The sequence below is a fragment of the Ciconia boyciana genome, chromosome 9 (genome assembly GCF_034638445.1).
Source record: "Ciconia boyciana chromosome 9, ASM3463844v1, whole genome shotgun sequence".
Lineage (NCBI taxonomy): Eukaryota > Metazoa > Chordata > Aves > Ciconiiformes > Ciconiidae > Ciconia > Ciconia boyciana.
Window position 1 is genome coordinate 6,241,011 of NC_132942.1, and position 24,450 is coordinate 6,265,460.

Genomic DNA, 24,450 nt, shown 5'->3' on the forward strand with positions numbered 1-24,450 from the left:
TGGAAGAACAACTGGAATTGATAAAAGAAAAGTCTGCCAAACTGAGGTCTGATTTTGGCAAAACTGGGATATTACAATTCTGCAAATGTTCAGAAAAACAAATTAATAAACCAAATAGAAGCACAGTTTGGATTCTGATACCACTGTGGAATGAAAAAGTTGTAATATAATCCCATGCTGGATCATACTGCTTCCAGCTATAATTCCTTGGAAACTGAACTAATAACTGTATTAAAATGGTGGGACAGTTGAGGTGCCTTTATTGCATCTTCATATATTTATAAAAGCAGACTTAAACAAACTTTGAGTGACTATTACAGGGTAAAATCCTGGCTCTTCAAGCAAAAGTCCTATTCATTTAAACAAGGTTTGACCATTGTTGAAGCATTTAATAACATCCATCAGTGGTAAAACAAACAAACAAGCAAACAAACAAAAAACCTATTTACATCATCTCCACCTTGTTCTCATTTCTCCAAAGCTTCACAAAAGAAATTAATCCTTTCGAAGAGCTCAGTGAGAAATCTTACTGCAAGATTCAAAAAGCAAAGAATGCTGTAAAATGAAGTTGAAAAATCTCAAGTCGTGTATCGCTTGCTAATAGTTTGTTGTCTCATAATGACCTCATTCTGTACATTCTACCTGTATTGGGTTTGCATGGCAAGGTTTTGGTAGCAGGAGCGTGACAGTGGTGGCTTCTGTGAGAAGCTGCTAGAAGCTTCCCCCATGCCCAACAGAGCCAATGCCAGCCGGCTCCAAGACGGACCCACCGCTGGCCAAGGCTGAGCCCATCAGCAATGGTGGTAGCACCTCTGTGATAACATATTTAAGAAGGGGGGGAAAAAACTGCGCAACTGCAGCTGGAGAGAGGAGTGAGAATATGTGAGAGGAACAGCTCTGCAGACACCAAGGTCAGTGAAGGAGGAGGGGGAGGAGGTGCTCCAGGTGCTGGAGCAGAGGTTCCCCTGCAGCCCCTGGTGCAGACCATGGTGAGGCAGGCTGTCCCCCTGCAGCCCATGGAGGTCCATGGTGGAGCAGATATCCACCTGCAGCCCATGGAGGTCCATGGTGGAGCAGATATCCACCTGCAGCCCATGGAGGTCCATGGTGGAGCAGATATCCACCTGCAGCCCATGGAGGACCCCACGCCGGAGCAGGTGGATGCCCGAAGGAGGCCGTGACCCTGTGGGAAGCCCATGCTGGAGCAGGCTCCTGGCAGGACCTGTGGACCCGTGGGGGACCCACGCTGGAGCAGTCTGTTCCTGAAGGAATGCAACCCATGGAAGGGACCCACACTGGAGCCGGGGAAGAGTGTGAGGAGTCCTCCCCCTGAGGAGGAAGGAGCAGCAGAGAGTGTGTGATGAACTGACCGCAACCCCCATTGCCCTGCGCCGCTGGCAGGGAGGAGGTAGAGAAAACGGGGAGTAAAGTTAGGCCCGGGAAGAAGGGAGGGGTGGGGGGAAGGTGTTTTAAGATTTGGTTTTTATTTTCTCATTGCCTTACTCTGATTTCCCCAAGTCGAGTCTGTTTTGCCCGTGACAGTAGTTGGCGAGTGATCTCTCCCTGTCCTTATCTCAACCCACAAGCCTTTCATTATATTTTCTCTCCCCTGTCCAGCTGAGGAGAGGAGTGACAGAGCGGCTTTGGTGGGCAGCTGGTGTCCAGCCAGGGTCAACCCACCACACTACCAAATGAAAATCATCACCTCTCATAAGATGCATTGATCAGACAACAAACAAAAAATACGCTCTATCAACATGTGCTTTGCTTAAGGGTATCCAAATATTTGCAAAGAAATCTCTGCATGATCAGCAAACAAGCACAGAATATAAAAAAAGCAATAAATTCTAAATAACCATGGTTTATACCTCTCCCCTGTCGTATGTCACATCTTCCCTATCCCCTAAACTGAAACCTTTGCAGCAGACCCCAGCACAAAAGCAAAAGACTAGTCTCTGCATGAACTAACACAGCAGCTTGCAGCACTTGTCTGACGAACATCGAGTCTGCCAGAGACCAGATCAGTCTGCCGCAGCGTACCCAGCAGCTCCCATGGTTTGGGCACTGCCTTGGCATCTGGCATGAGTCGACAACTGTTTTCACTGTATACCGAAGTCCGCTCTGAGAGCAAAACCACTGGTTCAGTCCAAGAGCATCTCAATGTTTATTTATCAAAACAGTGATTTTAGTTTGTCTTCAAGCAAATAAAAGGAGAACCAGATGGTTAATGTGGAGTATTGTGGGGTTTTTTGCGTACAACACAATGGGGAAAATGAAGAAAATCCCTTTGGCATAAGAGGAGAAACCGAGAACACACAAGTCTATAAAACATGTTTCAGCTGATGGCCCGACTTCTTTGCCAATGACACAATTTTACATCAAAAATGTGTCACATGTAAAATTGAGCCCTACTGCTCTTTAAGTTGGGAAACAATGCATCCAGTAGGAAGCCAATGATTTTAAGTGTCCACGTGCTACAGATATAAATAGCAAGTTGAGGTTCTGTGTCAGTGAGGAGGACTTCCAAAGAGTAAGAGGAAAAACTCAGTCTACCTGCTGAGTACTCAAAGTCCACTGAGCACTCAAATCATCTAACCCCTTGTCTTTCTTCACTCTAATGTAGCAGCCTGAAAAGAGAAACCCACCTGATTCCTAGCAAATTTTCACCCGAATTCCCACTTTCTGCAGTTTGTCAAGGACTTCCAAATCAGAAAGGCTCCAACAGTACTAACAGTGAATACTGTATGGCCAGGGAACTGCCAATCTGGGGTCCAAGTCAACCTCACTGTGCTACGCAATGGTTTTGCACTGGTTCACAGTGCAAAGAGCCATGTAAGCCATGGTCCTCTCCTGATCGTAAGCAATGGGATGCCCAGGGAAGGGAATTAGAGCGGTGCAAGTACAGTGTAGTACTTGCCTCCAAATAACCTCCAAGGCTCCAGTGGTCTTTGGATCAGAGATTTCCTGAGCCAGACATATCTTTATATTGCATTTTTATTCACTTTTTCAGCTGCCTCGCCTTTAAAGATAAATGCTGCTGTCCTGCAAGAAAGGAGGTTAGGAAATCATGGGACCAGGCACAGCTTGTTACTAGACAGGGCAGATGTAATATGTTTTGGAAGGATGTTGTCCAAAAATTTACTCTTGTAGAGATATCAGATAACACTTGATAATATTTTCTGTTGGAAGTCAATGGGGAGCTTTCATCAGACTCGGAAAAGCCCTGCCCCTTATTAAATGGACAAAGCGAATGGAGAAAGAGGAAAAGAGATGAACTATGTACAGTAATAAGGACTACAAGTAAAGGTAAAATCCCTCTTTGTCAGACTTCAAACGGAGAAAGTTTGGGGGCTAGCAGGCTGCATATGGAGAAGAGGTGTAGGTGTTACTGTTGGCCAGCAAAGGGCCCACACTGCCAGGAACATGCAGGTCCTGCAGCTGGCTAGGAGCTCAGACCTGGCTAGCAAGGACCTCTTTCCAAACAGGACAGCAGGCCTGTGGAGAGCATTACTCAGCTGATCAGCAGGAAAACTGCCAATGGAAAGAGAAACTTTCCTTCTCACAGCAAGAAAAGCAAAAAATCTGTGGGCATTTCAGAGAACTGCTGATGGAAACAGATGGAGATGTTGGCCAAGAAGTGGAAAGGCCTCAGCTGGGAGAACATCCCCCATGCGAGGAGACAACACAGAGGGTTACGAGGACACTCTGCCCTAGAGAACCAGCTGAGATCCTTGCTCTGGGAAACTCAACATCTACTAATGCCTTCCATTTTCCTTCTTTTTTGACTCTGCCTTCATTTATTCTCTACTCCCTTCCTTCTTAGATGGAAGCAGCAGAAAAAACTAAACAAAAATAGAAAACAATCGAGTTGCAACTACCATTTATACAAAAAGGCAAAGCAGGGCGGTAAGAAATGGTTGAAAGTTGTTACTACACAGATCCAGAGGCCTTCGAGCCTTCTTTGCTACCTGTCTTGTCTTTTGGGAAGTTACCAGTGTGATATTCAGTTCTCTGTTATGAAGACCCTGAAGAACAAGAATTTATGAAGCTGACTGGAATGTCCTTCAAATACTGGTGGAGATTGTTTGGAAAGTAAGAAATATGTCCAATTTTCTTTCTTTAACAATTTCAAATACAAAAGTATCTTAGAAGAAAACTGTAAATTTAGTGTATGGTCTACCCAAACTTTTAAGGAAAGTTCAAGTTGCCAGTACATGTGAAAGACACACTGGTATCACACACAGAATGGCAGCTTTCCTTAACCAACTGTTTTATTTATCTGACATTTGGCATAACTGGGTACAACTTTGCAATGGTGTTGATGAGCCGGTACTTGATGATAAGAACAGAAGAAATTTAGGCTGGTCAGAAGCTTCCTGGAAAAGGACCCTTCCTAACTCATCCATTAGGTGGTGCTCCAAGAGTACCAATGGAGAAGGCTTTGCTCCTCTTCAGTAGCTCCAGAAGGAGCAGAAATATGCTTAACTTGACAGGCTTCAATCTATGGTAGCAAAAGTTGGACCATAGCAGTGCACACACTCGGGAAACAATTCAGCATATGACTTTCCCTTCTTGAATGTGTAAAGTCTCTGCAAAACACATTGTTTACATTGTTTCTACTTGGCACTTCTATTATTCATTGAATATTGGATTAGATCTTCTATATTCTTCTCTCATCCTGAACAAGACAACCAAAAAGTAAATAAATACAATTATTGAGTGTCCATGGTAACCAAACTAACAAAAATAGCTCATTCAGCAAACTGTCATTTTGCATTCGAAGGATTTGTAAAGCTTTCTTATGGCAGCAGTTTGTAAACATTTTTCAGTCTCTAGTTCTGTACAAATGTAAGCAGATCAGGAACACAAAGCACTGTTTATGCTATCAGCCAGCTCTACACTCTTCAAGGTCCCAACAAAACACACTGGGAAATTATAAGCTATGTGTCTAATATATAAATAAGGCAATTCAACTATTTACCCAGATAAAAAATAAGAGGGACAGTATCTCCTCTCATCTTTATCCCCACCCTAAACATACAAAACCAGTGCAAAAATATGAACAGCAGCCAGAATGCTATATAATATGTAGGTTCTGGCCTTGCAACTCAACCCGTGCAGAACTGGTTACTGGAGATGGCCAAAGGCTGGGATCAGGAACTCCATCTTCAGACATGTTTGTATAGCACATTGCAAGATCAGGGCTTGATTCCTGCTGATACTTTTGGGTCTTCTGCATCTACCAATGTCAGTGGAAAACTAAGACACTCAACTCACATTAGTGACCTTCTAATACAAGGAGAGGCTGGAGAAGAGGAGGCTCGGGGGCATCTCGTCAATGTATATAAATACCTATTGGGAGGGGAGTAAAGACGACTGAGCCAAATTCTTCTCAGTGGTCTCCAGAGAAAGGACAGAGGCAATGAGCAAAAATATAAATTTAAATATTGAAATATTTATGAAAGTATTGAAATATTTATGAAATATTGAAATATTTTAAAATATGAAATATAAGAAATTCCATTTAAATGCAAGAAAAAAAACTGTAAGTGTTACTGTAGTTTTACCATAAGAGTGGCCAAATATTGGGAAAGGTTTCCCAGAGAGATTGTGGAGTCTCTGTCTTTGGAGATATTCAAAACTCAGTTGGACGAGGTCCCAAGCAACCTGCTCTGGGTGACCCTGCTTTGAGCAGGGGGGTTACAGCTAACAATCCCCTTGCCTTGCCAGGCACAACTGCTCTCAGCCAGAGTCTTCACCTCTTCCCGCGACAAGCAGAGATGAGGGAGCATTCATCCCTTTCCCTCCAACCAGGGTGAGAAGCAAAATGGTAAGGATGAACATCAGATTTAAGGGATAAACCTGGCTTGTCCTTCCATCTCAGCTGTGTCACCTGTGCCATGCTCTGGGAAACAGAGAGAAGAACCTGGCTCAGACTGAACCACCGCTTTCCATCCTGGCTGAACCGAGAACATCTTCCCTGCTTGCATCAAGCTTAGACATGAAAAGGTCAGATGGCAGAGACAGAGAGAGCACCATTTTATGAAAAGATCGAAGGTAAAATCTTGCCCCAAATGAAGGCAGCAGGAGCTCTGCTAATATCTCAGACATACACAACTGAAAAATCCTTCTCAGTTGAACAGTCCTGTCCTATGAGATTGCAGGCATCCAACCCATATTACCTTCTTCCTGAACTGCCATCTTAAAGCCATTTGGGTTTTCTTCTCTCCCCTAATCTTTTTGAAAGGCTCTCTGCCTTGGGAGTCATGTTCCTCTCTCAATTTGACCAAGTTACCACATGGCCAGAGTACAACCACTTGTTCTGGGGCCAACATTGGTTTATAGCTAACATGGGTTTTCTTTCCCTACTGGTTGCCATCCCATATGTGTGCAGAGCAGACACAACACCCCTCAGCCTATCCCACCCTGTTCCAGTCTGAATACAGGTGACTTGAGCTGTGCATGTTGCTCCAAAGGAGAGCTCAGGGGTGTCCTGCACTGCCACGTTCACATTTCCCAAGAAATAACCCTCATAAATCCTCAGATGGCTGCATTTATTGAAACCCCTGCAGTTCCTGCAGAAGTATTTTTGACTTTTTTTTCATTAGTAACTGTCTTAATTATACCCATCCCAGCTAACGTGTGTGCTTTTCTCTGCCGCTGTGCAAGGGCAGCTCATCTGCACACAAAGTCACCATTGTCAATGGACAGAGCGTGGGGCTGGAGCCAGGAATTTATGAGGTTGTATCCCCAGCCTGCCAGTGGCCTTCCGTGTGGCCTTGGAAAATAACACTTAACGTCTTTGGTTTTTTAGCTGTAAAATGGGAATAATAATCTTTATTCATCCACCTCAAAGAGGCGATGAGAGGATTTTATGCAGTGCTCAGGATTTAAATGTTTCCAAATAAATTTTATAATAACCAGTCAGGGTTTTTAAATCCATCCTCAGCTCATCTCTTGCCACCTCCTCTGCACTTGGTGATAGTGGTTGCTTTGCTTATTCCCCTGAGTATTCTAGGGCTAGCTGGATTACAGAGCTGTTACAACCAAAACAGGTCTAAACGGAATAATTTGCCCAAATGTTGAATTATATTAATCTCAAATGTATCCACAGTTTCCAAAATTTGGAACCAATCTTCCTACTACTGAAGTCGAAAAGGCAGAAGCGAGCCAGCTCATCTTTTTCCCATTTGAAGAAAAATGCACCACACATACCCTGTTTACTTATTTGCAGTATCCCATCACATCAAAAAAAGCCTGTGACTTTGGGAGTCAATGTAAAGAAAATGCAGAGAAATGCATGGTAGCTTCCGAAGCCACCGCAGATATGGTACCTTTGCAGGACACATTTTTCTATCCTATTGATGGAATTGACAAATGAGTGGGCAGCAGTCAGGGATGGTTGAAGCCTTCACATCAGCCCCTCTGGTATGTCAGATGGAGTTGTTCATTTGTTTGAAGTACTAAGAGAAAAGTGGAGGAGTCCGGAAAGGACTGGTAGCTTCAGCACACCTACCCCAGACACAGCACAGCCACACACTGCCCTCTCCTCGAACACACCACCCAGCCAGCATCCAAGCCTGGTGCTCCCTGGCAGGTCTCGACCTGCCACACCGTCAGTCTAAATCCAGAGGTGACAACTTACACAAAGTGTTAATTCCATAAAACTGTGTCAGATCTTTTGAATTTTCCCCTGAAGTAATTTCAACATGTGATCACCAAGGAACATTTTCCATTTTTTCATCTTACCAGGGCAATTAATGCAATTACTGAAATTATTGAAACTTTTGAATGTACAGTTGCCTGTGTTTGAAATTATTAAAAAATAAGTACTTTTCAAGGAATGGAGTACCTTCAAGCAAGAATCACTGAAAAGCTGGTTGCTATGCAACTCAAGTATCGTCCATATTATTCTTAACAACAGATGACATATTGTATAAAATAATATAATCCTCTTTAAAAAAAAAAACATAGTACAGTAGGAGGTTGTTTGGGGTGGAGAACTGGCAATAGCTCAGAGTGCTGTCATAAACCTGACATTGATGGTACATACTTCATCAATTACAGAACCATAATGTAATTATTATGATTATTCAAATGGCACCCTTGATAATACATATAAATTGCCTACAATGAAGCAAACGAATCTGAAGATATCAGCTACATGCTTTCAAAAGAAATGCTTACTCAAACAAGACTGGGATAATATTTTCACATTGTGAAGCCAACCAGGCTGCTTCATTCATGCACTGCCTTAACTTGTACATGCGCCCTTCCTTTATTATGTACTTTGAATATATATTTCTAAAAATTGTTAGTGCTGGTGTGTTTTAGTGGGATAGTAAAATATTGAAGGGTTTGTTCTAATTCCTCAGAACAGGTTCAGAAAGTAAGAACTATACACCTTTTCTCTCTGCTTTTCCACTGCTAAATAATCCCAACCCTCCGAAGAGAAACCTCCTCACCTTCTACTCCCTGGTACTAGTCCTCTGATCAGAAGCTTTAAATATATGAACATAAAAAACTTTTACTCTTATACAGCCAGGGCATGCAGGCCCCTACACCATCAGGTGGAAGAGCTCTGAAATTATACCTTTTACGTTAATTGTACTTTTTTCAGAAAGCTATAAATTGCCTTCCATGTAAATAAGAATCACATATAGAAATGTAAGAAAAATTATCTTCATGATTATTTAGGGCAAGCTTGTGATACTAGAATTATTCCATTTTATGCTCTGCTGAAACCAACAGGATAACTCAGGAACTAAAACATCGTCCACTGCGGGTTACGGATCTAGAATCCAGAAGGAGACTATCCACGAGCAGATTATGTAGTGCTACCTGCAACAGCTATTTTTGTGATATAGAGACCCACCAAGAAGTGAAGGTTTCCGCACTCCATCCCACTCTCCTCTCTAAAGAAGATTAATATGAAATGGATAACTTCCAAATTATCAATGGACAATGCTTTATTCTTCACAAGAAAATAAAGATTCTTAAGGTGAAATGAGGTCTACTGTAGCTATTGTCTGCCACCAGAAAAAGAGCAGAAGTTATCAAAGTTCAGACTACTGGTGCAGATCTATAGGGCTGATGATGGACATGCATAACAATCATGAAATACTTATGAAATAAGGACAGCAAAGACGTGACCAGCCCATGTGCTAATTCTGCTGGCTTCTACCACTACTGCAATATCAGAATTTTTTGAGAATTATTAGTCAATCTGCAATCCCTCAAATTGCTGTCATTACAGCAATCACAAGGATATTTCATTTATTTTGTAATTTAATGTTAACCACACACAACATGAATTTTCGGTCACAAAATGGCAAATGTGACCTTTTTTACCTTTTATTTTAGGACACGCACCTGATTAAGCTTACCCAAAACACTTAACTACATCATCATCTACATCACTGCAGGAAGAGCAGAGATGGATTGGTGTGTTTAGCTCTCAGATGAGTAAGCGCAGACAGAACAATTTATCATAAATCCAGGTAACTGATCTCCAGCAGTGTCCAGACTAAAACTCAGAGCTCCCTCATTTGCACCAGGGAGGAAAGTTCTTAGCTGGTGTTGAGCAGGGTACACTGGGGAATGTCAGCGGAGCTTCACCACTGACACCGTCTGCACTGGCTCTTCACTGACAGCATTTCATCAACGTGCATGAACATACACGGAGTCTTCCAGAACCCAGGTTTATTCCATGAACATGCAAATGCCAGCAACTCCCGTCACAGAAAGGGACATGGGATTTTAACACTCTGCTTTGAGCAGCTGGGTGTGCTGCTGTACTAGAGAGCACTAAAATCACATGTCCTTAACCAAAGCATTTATCAACATACTTGAAACGTCCTATTCCTGTTTCCATGGAATTTGATGTTGATTTGGCAAAAATAGGACACAGGTGCTGAGCAGTTCGATACTTTTGAAAACCATTTAGCATTTAATTCCTCTTTACCCAAGTTTTGCCTGTAGAGTAACCCTTTCCACAGAAAGAGCAAGAGAACACTTGGTATTCTTAACTACAGATTTGATCTGCAGAGCTCTTGCCTTCTGGCCCCTATCCCACAGAAGTCGCACTTAACTTTAAGCACATGTGTAGTCCCACTAATGTTAAGCCCAAGTTTAAATGAGTTCTTGGAATGAGGCTGTAGCTCTCAGCATCTTGCAGAACTGATCTTCTGTTTATTGTTATTTACATACAGTTCTACCACAACACCTTGTGTTTTCTTTAGGAACCAAAATGTTCACTACGTTTCATGGATTATTCCAAACAAATCTGTAAAGACAGCCAGCCAGAACTAAGCAGCAACTTAAAATGACACAGGGAAAACCCAGAAGAAATTGAAATTATTTGAAATGTGAAGTTCAAATGATAAAAAATTACATATAAACATAAAAGTTCTTTATATTCATAGACTGGTAAGGACAATGTAGGAATTAAAATACAAAACCGACGCACGTCATTGGTAACTACATTGTTCACAAAAGAATGAAGTTCAGAGGTATTGATATCTTCCATTTAAATTAACCTCTACTTACCTTGCCATAGCTCAGCAGGATTATCCTCACCAAGACAACGTTAATGTGAGCACCCAGGGACTCATCATGATAAATTTCATTAACCTGCAAAAGAGTTCAGCACTTTAACCACGGTACTGGCAACAAGTAACTATGAAAGCAGTGATACAGCAGTACCTTTTATGCACTGTCATTAAGCCAAAGATCCCTTTGTGATCATATATAAAACAGGGAAAATTCCACCAATGCGAGAGGGAATGTTTTCTTTTCTAAACTCTGTTGTAGCCTCCCAACAGACCATAATTCAGGAAATCATTTAAAATCAACACATCATCAGAGACTTCATATTAACAGGTATTTAAGTGCCAGCCTAAACGGACTTATACATATCATGGTGCACCTACACGATGCAGCTGAGATGATCTAACAGCTACTGGTGCTAAGAAGGAAGATTCCTAGCTGCTCCCTACCTCATCCCAGCTGTGTGTGCCCACTGGAGCCCAGAGCACAGTAACCCAAGCAAAATCCTGAATAGCTCTCTGCTGGGCAAGACCATGCATGGGGAAGGGGGACGAGTGAGGAGAAGGACAGGACCTCTCTCCTGAGAGCCATTTGCTGGATTGGCTCAGCTGCACCCTGTAACTCTTCCATCTGGGACCCATCACATCGCACTCTGACAAGAGGATATAGCTCCCTCAAAAAGCATAGTCAGCCACATGGGCTGGCTTTATTGTGTGTCAAACTAATCAATGTTAAACTTTGCAAGCAGAACAAAAGCTACAAAATGCCAGCAAATTAAAAAACTAGCTTCTTTTTTTATACTAGAGCTATGTAACTGAACATGCACATGGGGAAATCACCCTAGGAACAGTGATAACTGTAAACATTTAGAGTAGAGAATGAAATGTGGATGTATAAAGATTACTTAGGAAACACTGCTACAAGCAAGCTAGGCAAATATTAACTGTTAAGGAGGCTGATTTAGGTATTCGGTGATGAAGACTGCATGAGACTCAGCCAAATGGCAGGGGTTTAGCTTTACAAATTAGAAGAGGCAGATGAGATTCCCTGCAAGGCAAGTGTCTTTCCTAAAACCTCCTTCCCTTGGTAAGGGTTGCACCAAACTGGACTGTTTTGCTGGCTGGACCTACATTTCATTTATTCCTACAGAACAGATTCATTACTAACAGCTAATAAGTAACTTTCAGAAAACGTTTCATTAGAAACATAGTAAATAATGTTTTGTTTCTTCAATCAGCCCTAGTTTTAATGGCCCATCTTCTATCTCCGTAAAAATCATTAAAACTAAATACATTAGTGTAGGTTTTGCTAAGCAATCCCCATTGACATTTTAAAGTGAATTTTAACTCATTGTATCAGCATTTTTGGATATAAGAGCCTAATTTTATGCCTGGTAAAAGTCCAAGTTTTCAAAAGTCCTGAGCGCCCTGCGCTGATGGTTAGGAGACAGCGTGGCTGAACTGTGGCTCCAGGAGCAGACTCACACCCTGCAGGGCATCTGCCCAGGCACCTGGGGACCATGCCGTGGGATGCCCATCATCCAGGCTCGTTATCGGTTGATGAGCAGATCCTTGGCTGGAAGATGGTGGGTGAGGAGCCCATGGCTATGACTGGCTTCAGGGGCCGCTATTTTCACTGCGGTGTAGAAGTAGCTGATCTGTTCAGATCTGCTTTGTAAACAATACCTCTGGAAATCAGATCATTTATTTACATGTCTAAATAAGACTTTAGAAGACTAACTTTATATTGCTGTATTTTAAAAAATCTTTTACTTCTACTTTGAGGACCACGGATTATAAAGGAACACGGATTATAAAAAGGTAAGACATAAACGTGTGTTTTGCTTTACAAAAATTCTTTCACCCAGGAAAAAGACCCTTGCGTGTTGTCAAGGGAGGCAAGGATATTAATTTGCCTCACTCTTTGTGTAGTGGGAAGAGAGCACACGCATCAAGGATATGAGGCTGAAATAAGCTGTAAATTACCTATACATGAAATTAGTACTGAACAAAAACTGTATATAGAGAACAGTAAACACAGCATGTAAATAAGTTTTTAATTAGTTCATAAAGCATAATCCAAATTGCTGCACACCGTGCTCTCATTAACTCCCAGAATTTAACCTAAGCCTCTTTTAACAATAGTTGAGTAACGGAACAACCGTATCGCTGTTGCGTGCCAAAATGAAACTTGGCTTGAAAACGTTGATGGAACAGAATTGAAACACTGTTTGACTGTTCATGCAAATGACGTCTAACAAACAAACTGTGAATGAACAGAAAAGCACAAGCACTGTAAAAAGCTGCTTGGTTCTCTTGGGATACTGGATTTTCTGCAAGACAGTGGGTCAATTCAACGCTCTGGGTCTTGGTTTCATTAATAAGGATGAGTCCAACCTCTCTTCACACAGCAGCTGAATTGAACCCTCCACGCCTTTCTCTAAGCTAAACTGTGGCTTTACCAGCAGTGTCTCACTGCGCACAGATAATACGCTGAAACAGATGCTTTCCTTTTTTTCAGCATGGCCTAAATTGCACCTATTTGTTTCAGGAAGTTATTAAAGATACAAGATCCAAGCGACTGAAAGTTGTGCTCCCAAACGTTCATGAAAAATGCACCCACTGAAAGGGCCTCCACAATCCCTAGCTCAGATTCTCCAAATTTCCACCTGTTATTTCAACAGGAAAGCAGAGTTAAGCTAATGCAGTTCATTGTATAGGGCACAAAACGACCAGCCAACCTGTGGAATCAGAAAGCTCCAGGCTCTCATCCAGAACAACTGCTGAAATGTTTGTTTCAAAGCAGAGATAATCAGACAATGGATATATATGTTCAGCTGTCTGTGTAATAAATATACCCAGGTGTGAAAAGGATTACATAGTACTTTTACAGTACTGCATCTCCATGTAGGACACCCTGGTTCATATCAACACAAGGAAAATCAGAGTCAATCTCCTGTTGTTCTTAGATCAGTAAGACTAAAATTATGTTGCTGCATAGGAAAGGAAAGTACACAGAGACCATGCCAAAATCACAGCTCCTGAACTGAAGGCAGTGAATGCATTAAGTCTTGTTAGATCTCCTACAGTGATTCAGCATTTATAGAGGGTGATGAAGAAGGCTGGGTAAATCTCAATGAATTCAAAGCATGGTGGAATACTGTAAAAAGACTTTCATCAAGCTATTATAGTTCACAAACTATTTTGGGATAACTTTGGTTTATTTTTCTGGGATATTTCAATCAAAGCAAAACATGCATTTCTATTTAAACTTTCTGTTTAGAAATCAGGCTAGCACAGATTGGTACTAAATAAGAAAAACAAAGACTTTATTTGTTGCTTTCTTCTGTCCCTCTCTGTTTATTTTATAATTCTTCTGCGCTGAGCGAGTTTCAAGCCAGCACAGTAAGCACACAGAATACATCAAAAAATCCCAGCTAAAGACAAGCTAATCTGTGAGATGCATCATGCTTTGTAAAAGAAGCACTGCGAAGTTTTTATTATTGAGCAAAGCAGGGCCCAATCCTAAAAGGGAATTTTGAAAACTGCTGTAACACAAATAGTAATAAACAACCTGCAGTTTTGCTGGTCTTGGTGCAGAGCAGGTTACCTGCTGATATAGCTGGCAGGGTTTTTAGGGAAAGTCAGGTGGTTCCCTGAATCTCTAATTAAACCAATGTGCAATAGGAGAAAGAATAATCTGCATATTTTGGCAAGTCATGGGCAAACTCATTCATGCAGTTTGAAGGAGTTCCCAGCCTTGCAAAGTTTGTTAGTATCTGCTACGCAAAAGACAGCCCACTTCGTCACAACACGGCTCCATCCCGCTGAACCATAAATCATCGCGGCTGAGTTCACCCCGAGGTGCACCCTCTGCAGCTCCATGCATTGCACCGTACGGTTGGGTAAGCACCGCTTCCTCAGGCTCCCTGAGCACACACCCCTGACAGACATCTCATAGTTTCAACCTCTGGCTACCATCAACCTCAAACGGATCTGACCCAGCTACAGCAGCCATCAGAGGGCATATCTAACCATTTGGAGAGGGCACAATACAAGATGCAGTTTATGCATCTGGCTTTTCAGCCACCGCAAACTGCTGATCCATCCAACCCAATTAGACTACTTTTTGATCACCCAACATCCTTACATAACTACTGTTGAAGAAACTACTGATGGCTACGTGCTTTCGGGCAGAGCGGGGACCATGTGTGGATCTTTGCCAGAGCGATAGCGGACGAGCTGGAGAGCATCAGCGCTTTCCCCATGGGATGGCAGAGCTCCTGGCAAGCCATTGTTTGAGCCCAGCCCAAGATGCAGCTCATTCATCAGATCATAATTATCTGCAGCAAAGGCTCAGTGCCTGGTGGGCATCCAGTGATTGTCTATTTCTGTAAGAAACGGCTGTTTTGAATTACAGAATAGGAACCAGAAATGTCATGGTGGATACTGAGCACAAACTTTTGTAATCTGACCCTCCCAAAAGCGTTCCCCTCTCACTTTATTTTTCTGTGTTCCCACTTCAAACACCACTATTCTCTTCGATTTTCATCACCTCCTTTATGCTTTTGAAGATCCCAAACTAACATTTCTAACATTCCCAAAGCTTCATCTGAATCCCACAGGAATAACATTACATCAGTTGCTCGGGTGGATAAACTATGGTCACATAGAAAGTCATCAGGCAAAATCCAGGGCTCCCAGTCTCCCTTTCTAGTCCTTACAAGGCATTTCCTCATTTCCTCAGAAAGGAACTCTTTTTTTCTGAAATCTTTGTTGAGCGTCACAAGGAAAAAAGAATAATGAAAGCACACAACACACATGAAACTTAAAGGTCAAACTGTGATCTCAGATTTGGAAAACATCTATCATTCTGCTCAAAACCACAGGCAACAGGCAGTTTTAGAAGAGCTTGGCAATGTATATTGCAAAAAGGAGATAAGAATCTGGCATTTTGTATGCAAATACAAGTCTGAGTCCTGATTTACCTTCCCTGGTGTGAGAGTCAGTGGATGTTACCAAGTCCAAGTTAGCTGCTTCTGATCAAAATGAAAAACATTCCCCTGAGCAGATGTGTTGGCAAGGCACTAGGTAGCTTCGTGTTACGGGTCTCTATCTCATCTTCGACTGTAACATTGGCTTTAGAAAGGTCATAGACTTTGTTTTCTGACTTCATGACTAATTTATTTTTCTTAGTTCCTCCCTCAGGCTCTTGGAACTCCTCATTCTTTCCCACAAACCACTGCTCTGAGAAGTTTCTCTAAACACTGTAAATTACCTTTGCACCAAAAGACTCAGTATTTGTTTGAATTACTATCTCAAGATGACTTTAATAAAATCAACTATAGTATCATAAAATAATTAAGCAGACTCATTTATTATATTACTACAAGGGATAGGGGTGTGGTGTCAATGCAATAAATATGGTGACCTCTTCAAATCTAAGTGGTTTGGTTAAGAAAACCATCTGAAATTTGAAAGCTGATACTAATTATCCATATTTCATCACACAAACCACACTGTCACAACTCAAAAGTCCCTGACTGCAACCTTTACAGCTAAAGGTCACGTTAGTATTTGGAGTAAAGGAAAAATCTATCTTTTAACAGTAACTACCCTCTACCTCAAGGATGGTCCCAAAACCTGTGTGATGCTCTGTGCTATGTCCAACAGGGCAGCAAGGCACATTCCAGCTAATGAGAATGAGCAATGCTCACGTCATTGACACTGGAAATAATACCCCTGTGAAAATGAGTGAAACCTGTAAGAGTTCAGAGAGGGTATTTCCTGCAGGACCTCCTGAATGCCCAATCATAAGTACAACTTCCACTGTAGTGTGGCAATCAAGATAATGAACAAAAATAATCTCATGAGGCCTCTTCAGAAGCTGTTCTTCTCACTAGTCACAGCTACTGGTTTATAATGAACAGTCTAAACGTGGAGTCAACTCACATACATATATTAAAATTTTCAAACAAGCTGTAATTCAATTATTGACAGCTGAAGTCCCTCAGATGAATAGAGCTGGACTTGCACTTGTTATCTGTGGAACTTCTTAGAGTTAGTTCAGATCTGAAGTGTACATATTGAAATAAACTGATTTGAAATAATGAGTATTGGTGCCTATGAATTATTTATTTTTTTAAAATCTAGTCAATTCTGTATTACTGAAATATCCTTCCCATGTAAAAAATGCTTTTCAGTTTAAAAAGCACGATTCTGAATACAGGGTGCACCATTATTTCAAAGTATTCAATCATCACTTTCTTTTTAACAGCTTGAATTAGACATGCTTTCAGGTTTTCATCCAGCTGCCAGTTAGAAACCGATGGCATTTCTGCCCTTTCCTCTCATTAGGGACTTGCTGTTCTGTACCTGCAAATCTTCATCCCTCGTCAACCAGAGATACGAAAGCAGAAATCTCATCTATAATAGTAGTATCATGTACATCCTATTAAACAGGATGGATAACATATTCAAAAGTGCCTCAGGCCCCTAATTTCAAAGACATGTGTAGTGCTGAAAGATGCAGGTGAAAGACTCCGGGGACTTTCCAAAGCCCCCAGCTGCATAACTCTCATTGATTCCAGTTATTCAAATGAAAAGTTGTTTAATGTATTTGTTCTGGAGCTGAAGTTTCACTTAAAGTCTGGGAGAGACATAATCCCATGGGCTAATTTTTAAAACTGATTCTCACTAATTTCGAAGGCAGGTAAATGACTAAATACTCAGATAAATCTGGCTCAGAGTGAGGCATAAGTCCTATTTAGGGTCTATCTCCCTTTGAAATAATGGCAGTTAGGCACGTATCTACTTTGAGGAGATGGGTTTTATCATCGCAAACATTTTGGCCATATATCCATTACACAGATGTAACAGGCTAACCCCTAAATATTGCAATATCTCATCTTTTACAGTAAAGGAATGGAAAGGAAATTAAAGATTTTTTTGCCCCTGGAAATTGTCCAAAAATAAAAAAATGTACATACTTTGTAGACAAATTATTCCAAAAAATATACAAGGATGATGATTGCCAGCATTAGAAAATGAGGTAGTTGAGGAATTGAAGAATATTGTGGAGGAAGAAAGACAAAGGATACAAGAAAAAGCTAAAACAGGGGCCTCATTGGGAAAAAACCCACAATTTGAAGAGGGGCATGAAAGCTGAAGACTTGAAGTCAAGACAGATGGAGCCAATACATTCAAAACCATTTGCAATTTTGCAATTGGCTTATTTCATGAGACTTTGCTATTTGGAATGGCCGAAATATTGTAAGATCACATATTCTACCTCTGCCTCTTCAGGAAGTGTGTTTTGAAGATATCCATCCTGGATGTGACCCTAAACACAGGACTGTAGAGGCTGAAATATTCACCCTAATCAATACTGCAGGCCCAGCCAGGTAAATGTACCGGTGAGTCTCAGGTCTGCTGCTCTTCCACAGCAGGCAGCAAAAGGCCTGCTTAATCCTGAAAACTATTTTAAAGAGTGTTATGAAACGATCAGAGAATTTCAGCCTCAGGGCTGGCTACCACCAATACCCAGTTTAGCTCAACAACGCCCATTCAGCATGCTGCTCCTCCTCCCAAAGCGTCCTGCAGTGAAATCCTTTTGTTTCCCAAGGAACAAGATAATTTTCCAACGCTGCTTCTGGCCTTGCACTTTTCTAATATTTCCAAACACTTGTACGAGCAGATAAAATCCCTGAGACTTTTAGCCTTCTTCTTGCTGAAATTAAATTACCTTCCATGTTCTTGAGTAAACTACAGAGCTGCAAGATACCGCCCAAATATCTCTCCTCTGTTGCAATGTTCCTGCATGCTATAAATACAAAGTTAATTTGTGCAATGTGTGGGCTCATGCTTGGAAATGCAGAGGACTGTGCAAGCTAATATCCTTCCCAGGAAAAAACACAGCATGACATACAAAAGAAAACAGTGCAAGCAAGAGGCAACCGAGGGTCTCTAAAGCGAAAACAATGGCATATTTTCCAAAGATGGACTGAATGTCCTGATGGTGCCGAGCAGAGAAAAGAGAGGATGTCAGGAGAAACCAGAGTTTTTGTATGACGAAATGACTGGAGGATGAAAAGGGGGTGGCAAGAGGCCGAGCTCTCTGCGGTGAAATGGCTGGCGTACAGTCAGGCAATATGTGGCTGCAGCCCAAAGCGTTAAAAATCCTCTGGCGTCTATCACCATTCGTTTGGGACTGACTTCATTTGCAAACTTTGGGATAAATATTAGCACAGCTATACAATATAGCCAGGACACCCAGCCCCTGTTTTTTCTCCCTTTATGGCTTTTAGGTGTGGACTGTAACACATCACTTAAGCAGCACAAAACAGATTTACAGAATAAATCATTGCACTGGGCTTGAAAAAAAAATATTGTTTTGATTGGGTTGGTGGTAGGGTTCCACCCAAGATCCCTGGGAAAAGTTAATTAAGGACAACTGCTCACGCCATCACACACAGTGAAATCAAGCAAAGTGGGGAGAAACAGCCATGCTGGGAGTTGCTTCTGGCAAATGATGTCATGCCTCCAGGAGCTTGGGCATAAGGGAGGATTCACCTGGGATTTATTTCATTTTTGGAACCACAGAACTTCAACTATTTGATCACCCTCTTATCTCCACTAAATACTTCCACTATTATTTTATTCACTGACTATGCATTCTTTGATTTTATGCTTACTACCTTGTTACCATATGAAGCTAATTGATTTTATGCTTAATGCCTTGTTACTGTACAAAGCTAATTGATTACATCCATAAAACCAGCAGGGTACACACAATCTGATGGTTATGGTAGCATCTTCCACCAGATTTAAAAAGACAGCTGGAATTTTTTTGTAGCTGGCTCTTTTTTTTCAGCTACCCTTGGACCTATGCATCTCATTAGAAACATACTGCATACACGTAACCCCTAACAGCTAGAGACCCCAAGGCTTTTTATACTGGGCCTATTTTCTACAAAAAAAACCCCAACTACTCAGGGAGGTAGAAGAGAGGACAACGGGGGAGTCACTGTGTGAATTTCAGCAAAGGAGACCAAAGCAATGGTCTACACAGATATACACCTTGCATCCTTCTAGCAACGAGGGCAAGAGCTGGAGGAGCTGCCAGCTGGAGTTACACTGCCGAGGGGAAGGAGAACTCCTGTGTTGTGATGTCCCTTGACACGATACGGGTCCTCAGCATCGCCTGGTACCTGCAGTAACAAACCCCTCTTGCCTCTCTATCCTGGAACAACACTTGGACAGCTGGAAATGGAACTGGTTACCATCACCCATCCCTCTGCTAAAATACAGACTCTAGAAACCAGCTGAGTTTTGAAGATGGAAGGAACAGGACAACACTGATGATTGCCAAAGACTATCCAGAGCCTCCTTGAGAGGCCTTGTGGATTTCAAACAGCTCCTCGTATTTGGACACCAGGCAAGGGACACATCCTCAGTCCCCAAAAGACATGTTTCTACCTCAGATCTCCCAACAGAACAACTACTGCCTGTGCCAAGAGCTGCTACAGCCCTGTGGGTACGGTTACACAGGCTGCGCTTTCTAAACCACTTGCAGAGACAGCATGCTTAAGAGTTGTTATTTCTTACAATTTGTGTGTTGGATGGTTTTCTAAAATTAGGAAAAAGTATATTCCAGAGCTGGAACATTTATGGCTTCTTTACCATTACTGTATATTTTAATTCTTAAAAATAGATTTAAGTGACATGATAAGTAAAGAGTCCTGTTTAATCTGTTTCAGCCTGTTTGCCACATTCCTGGTTTGGCCTGTTTGGCTTGTTAATTTAGAGATGTATAAAACCATCTGTTTCGCTGTAGACTTTGTTTTAAGCCTCAGAGGAAACAAGCCACACAAATAAATGAAATTCACTATGTCATTTCTGTTAGAATATATGTATTTACAGCCATCAGAGCACACACTAAGTACCCTATAACTCTAATGCTAGTGCAGGTTTTTAACTGTGTACAATACTGTTGTAATAAGTCAGTGCAACTGAATTTATATCACACAAGGGATTTTCTTAAATTGTATTCCACCTCTCATTTAAAGTGAAAAACAGTGACATTCTACACATTGATAAATGAATGTAATAAAGAAAAAAACAAGCTTCATAATTAAAAAAATATATCTTGGAAAAAATACATCGCAGGCAAATGCACCTAATAGCCTGGATGTCTGTCCATGTATCTGCCTCTATGGTTTGCAAGGCCAAGAATTCACCTACAGATGCTCATCCTCCTGACACGACTGTAAACTTCAGCAGTTGTACTCTATTTGTCAAAAACAGAGCAGACCTACAATTTTTTACTCAACAATATTTCACTAAGAACACACATTCACTGAACCTAAAGTTTTTACAGAATTGTGTTTTATTGAGAAGATACTCCTGTTCCAGATGAGAATGAGAAGGAAGAAAGTCAGAAGGAAGAAAGGCATGAGTTGCCTATGAAGGGGACTACCACTCAGTTCCATTTTTTGGCCAGAAGAATAAAACATGTTTTGATTTTGATCTATAAGAGAGATGATTTTTCAAAACTTGATTCTTTTCCCACAAAATAGAGTCCTTGCTTACTGATTGGGTACTAGAGGGCTGCTGCGTCTGCTGTGCTGATATTTAGAAAGAAAAAAATGGTTCTTTCAAATATAATATTCTCTAGTGTCTCCTTTCTTCACTACTACACTATATAGTCTGTTGCATGGACTATGGTTATGAACATTAAATATTTAACTCAGGAAACCTAAAGATGCCAGTCATGGAGTAAATACTAAATCAATTTAAGAAAGTTCAGTGATATACTGCATAACATTTTACTGCAGGGTGAAGGAGGAGTAGGTAGGTGGTCTGGGACCTAAAGTGGTTGTTGAGGAATCAAAGAATTTAACTGAGTAGTTTTAAAAATGTATAAGCCAATTGAAGTTTCTAACAGAACCTTATTTGAAGATGGCTCTCCAAACCATGTTTTTCAGCAGGGAGCTTAGGTTAAGGGAATATACAGATAAAACATAATGACTTCCAAGAACCTGAGCCCCTGACCCTGTGCCCCCATCCACCAAAGCACATAAGCAGGACTTTGAACATTTTAAGAGTCACACAGTCAGCTTCTTCCTTGGCCCCTTTTTCTTCTTTTCCTTCTCTCCTTTTGGCTTTTCTGAAAGTGGCCTGGATTTTCCTCCTAGAGTTGTTTTATCTCCTGCCATGAGAAAAATCTGTTATGTCTTATTCAAATGGCTAAACCAACCTACATTCACTGTCCTTTCAGTGCCTTCCCACAGTGCAGTTTAGCGGGGTTGTACTCACAATATTCATCAGGGTCAGCAGGTACTTCTGAACATGTTCTTTGCCATGGAATTGAACAACTGAGTCATCAACCCCCAGAAGGACTTCAATGTTGTAATCATCCTCCGTCGCATGCCTTCGATACCGCTGCCTCGATCTGTGCACCCGGTCTTCAATAAAGCTCAATGCGCTGTCAAGACTATCCAAATTAGTGAGGTTAGCCGCTGAAATCAAACAGACAAATGAGTTATAAATCAAGAGAGGTTCAGGCTCAGGTCTCAGCTAAGCTGGTATGAATTTGAAGTAGCAGCGTTTGTTATGTTCTGTGTGTTATATAACAGCATTAGTTTCACTTAATGTCAATTAAAAATGACCTAAATGAGAGAGAAATCTGACCCCAAAGATTTTTACTTTGCAGAGTAAAAGCAATATTTTCTACAAAGTAATATTGTGTAATAAGTACTAGGCCAAAAGGAGAGCAAGTCATACCAATGTCTTGATGAGAAGAATGGAGCTGTTTGCAGTAAAATACTTGTTGCTTAAAACTACTTGTAACAAAAATACACCATTCAGGGCTCTTGTGCTACCAAGGATATCCTCCATTTCAGAACAATTAAAGATAGACACCATACTTCAATATCTGATCTTACTGCCCACAGAATCCTATTTCAAGGCAAATGCAGTTGCCAATATAGCCTTTTTCTATCCAGGCAGGTAGTAACAAACCAACCCCTCCCACTTCAACACATTAGCTCCTTTCCTAGATACACACATGCAATTCAACCGTAGCGACATGGATCCTCTTTATCATTACAACTCAGGAACACATTTTAGATATGAAATCAATTAATTTATAGCTACGTTCACAATTTTTTTTAACAGCTTTTCATCCTTCATTCCCAATTTGCCATGTCACTTTGCATTATTGTATGTCAAAGACCAATCCATCAGGCACAACAGCAGCCAACTTTATTACCAACGATTTCTAATACTCCCTGCGACATGAAAAGCACATTCACTGACAGGATGGGATACAGTTAATGTGGCACCTACCTACTAAAAATTAACATGAAAATACGGAATCTTGACATTTCACCCTATAGAATAACAATTATTAGCATTAATATCATTATCATTTGCATTACAAGAGCCCTGGAAGCCCCACTGAGAACCTCTTGATTTCAGAGAATGTCAGGAAAAGATTTGCTCAGAGAGGCAAAGAAAGGCGGCGAGAGCGCTGTGGATTGATTAAAGGCTCCCAGTGCTTAGTTCACAGAAACATAATAGGAAGCAAAGGGAGGAAGCTAAAGCCATCACCTTCAAAGCAGAAATAAGAAACAACTCTTGGAAATGTTACAAAAGTGGATTCTCCATGTTCCTTTATTGAAGTTTTCACATCAAAACTGGCTGCTTGGGAAGGGATGAATGAGTCACCAGATCACTGGGCTCATTACAAGAACGTCTGTGCTATTGCCTTAAGACCACTGCCTTGGGCTGCAGTTTCAGCAGGTCCTGGGCCATGTGCAGCCTGAGCAGAGACCCCCACAGCTCCCCACTCTGGTGACAACAACGTACCGACCCGTACAGCCTCCGGCTGCCAGGAGGGACACACTCCCGGCCTCCACCACAGCATTCCTTACTGCCCCGTGCTTCAGGCTGTGCCTTATGTGGCGAGATGCTTGTCTCTGTGCCTCCTATAAGAGACCTCCAGTCAAAGGACAGTCCTCAAAACACACATTTGCCTGGGCAGCTTCTTACCATTTCTCCACCAAGCTTCAAGGACATGCCTGTCATGAGACCCACAGCTGCAGGGCACCGCACTGCACTGGCAGAGCTCCCCTCGCTCAACACACAGACAGAAGGCCCCATGCGGTGGTCCTACATCTCCATGGAGCCACAATGTCCTTCTCCTGGGAGGGCAGCATTTACTGCAGCTAATAAGCACAACCACCATGTTCTCATTGCCAGCCTCAAGGCTCCCAGCAGCTTCTGCTCCTGGGGCCGCAAGTTTTTAAAATTAGTCTGGTCAGACTCCATGATTCAGCATGAAAATTCACTCTTCACGCAGAGCCCAGCTGTCACTCCCAGATTTACCGTGGAAGGGGAACAGGTCTGGCCTTGCAGCAATGGAGACAGCTCTTTATCAGGGCTCAAAACCTGCCAAGCAGCCAGCTCCAGCCCTTCCTCATGGTCTACTCCACCAGGAAAACTTCAGCGTTATTCCTTGCTAGCACCCAGAAGTAATTACCTAGCTAACACAGCAGTCTCAGGGGATTCGCTATGGGATCATGGGGCAATCATACATTCATGATCTATAAGGCAAATCCCAGTTACTGTAAAATTTGACCATAAATCTTAAAAGCTCTCTAGAAAAGTAAGACGAGGCTGGCAGGAGCTGCAGGTCGTGTCCTCTCTCTGCTGCTCACCAAAAACTACAGTAATCAGCAGCAAGGCCAAAGCTATCAGATCTGTTATTGCAGAACAGCGGTGCTGGGCAGGCAGGGAGAGCCTGAGCCCTGCACTGCGGCTGCAGACGGGCAGCTCTGCTGGCTGGGGGTGCTGTTATTTTGGTGGATGGTTGGCTGTCAAGGTATCTAGAGCTTTTGTG

General features: G+C 41.8%; 1 protein-coding gene across 2 annotated transcripts in view; it reads right to left on the minus strand.

Annotated features, from left to right (window-relative positions):
- Positions 1 to 24,450, minus strand: part of ADAMTS2 (ADAM metallopeptidase with thrombospondin type 1 motif 2) — a 198,225-nt gene that overhangs the window by 40,952 nt on the left and 132,823 nt on the right. For both annotated transcript variants that reach the window (XM_072872025.1, XM_072872026.1), the window contains exons 4-5: positions 21,864 to 22,066; positions 10,549 to 10,632 (exon numbers count right to left, since the gene is read on the minus strand). In XM_072872025.1, the coding sequence (XP_072728126.1) occupies positions 10,549 to 10,632; positions 21,864 to 22,066 (287 nt within the window). The remainder of the gene's footprint in view (positions 1 to 10,548; positions 10,633 to 21,863; positions 22,067 to 24,450) is intronic.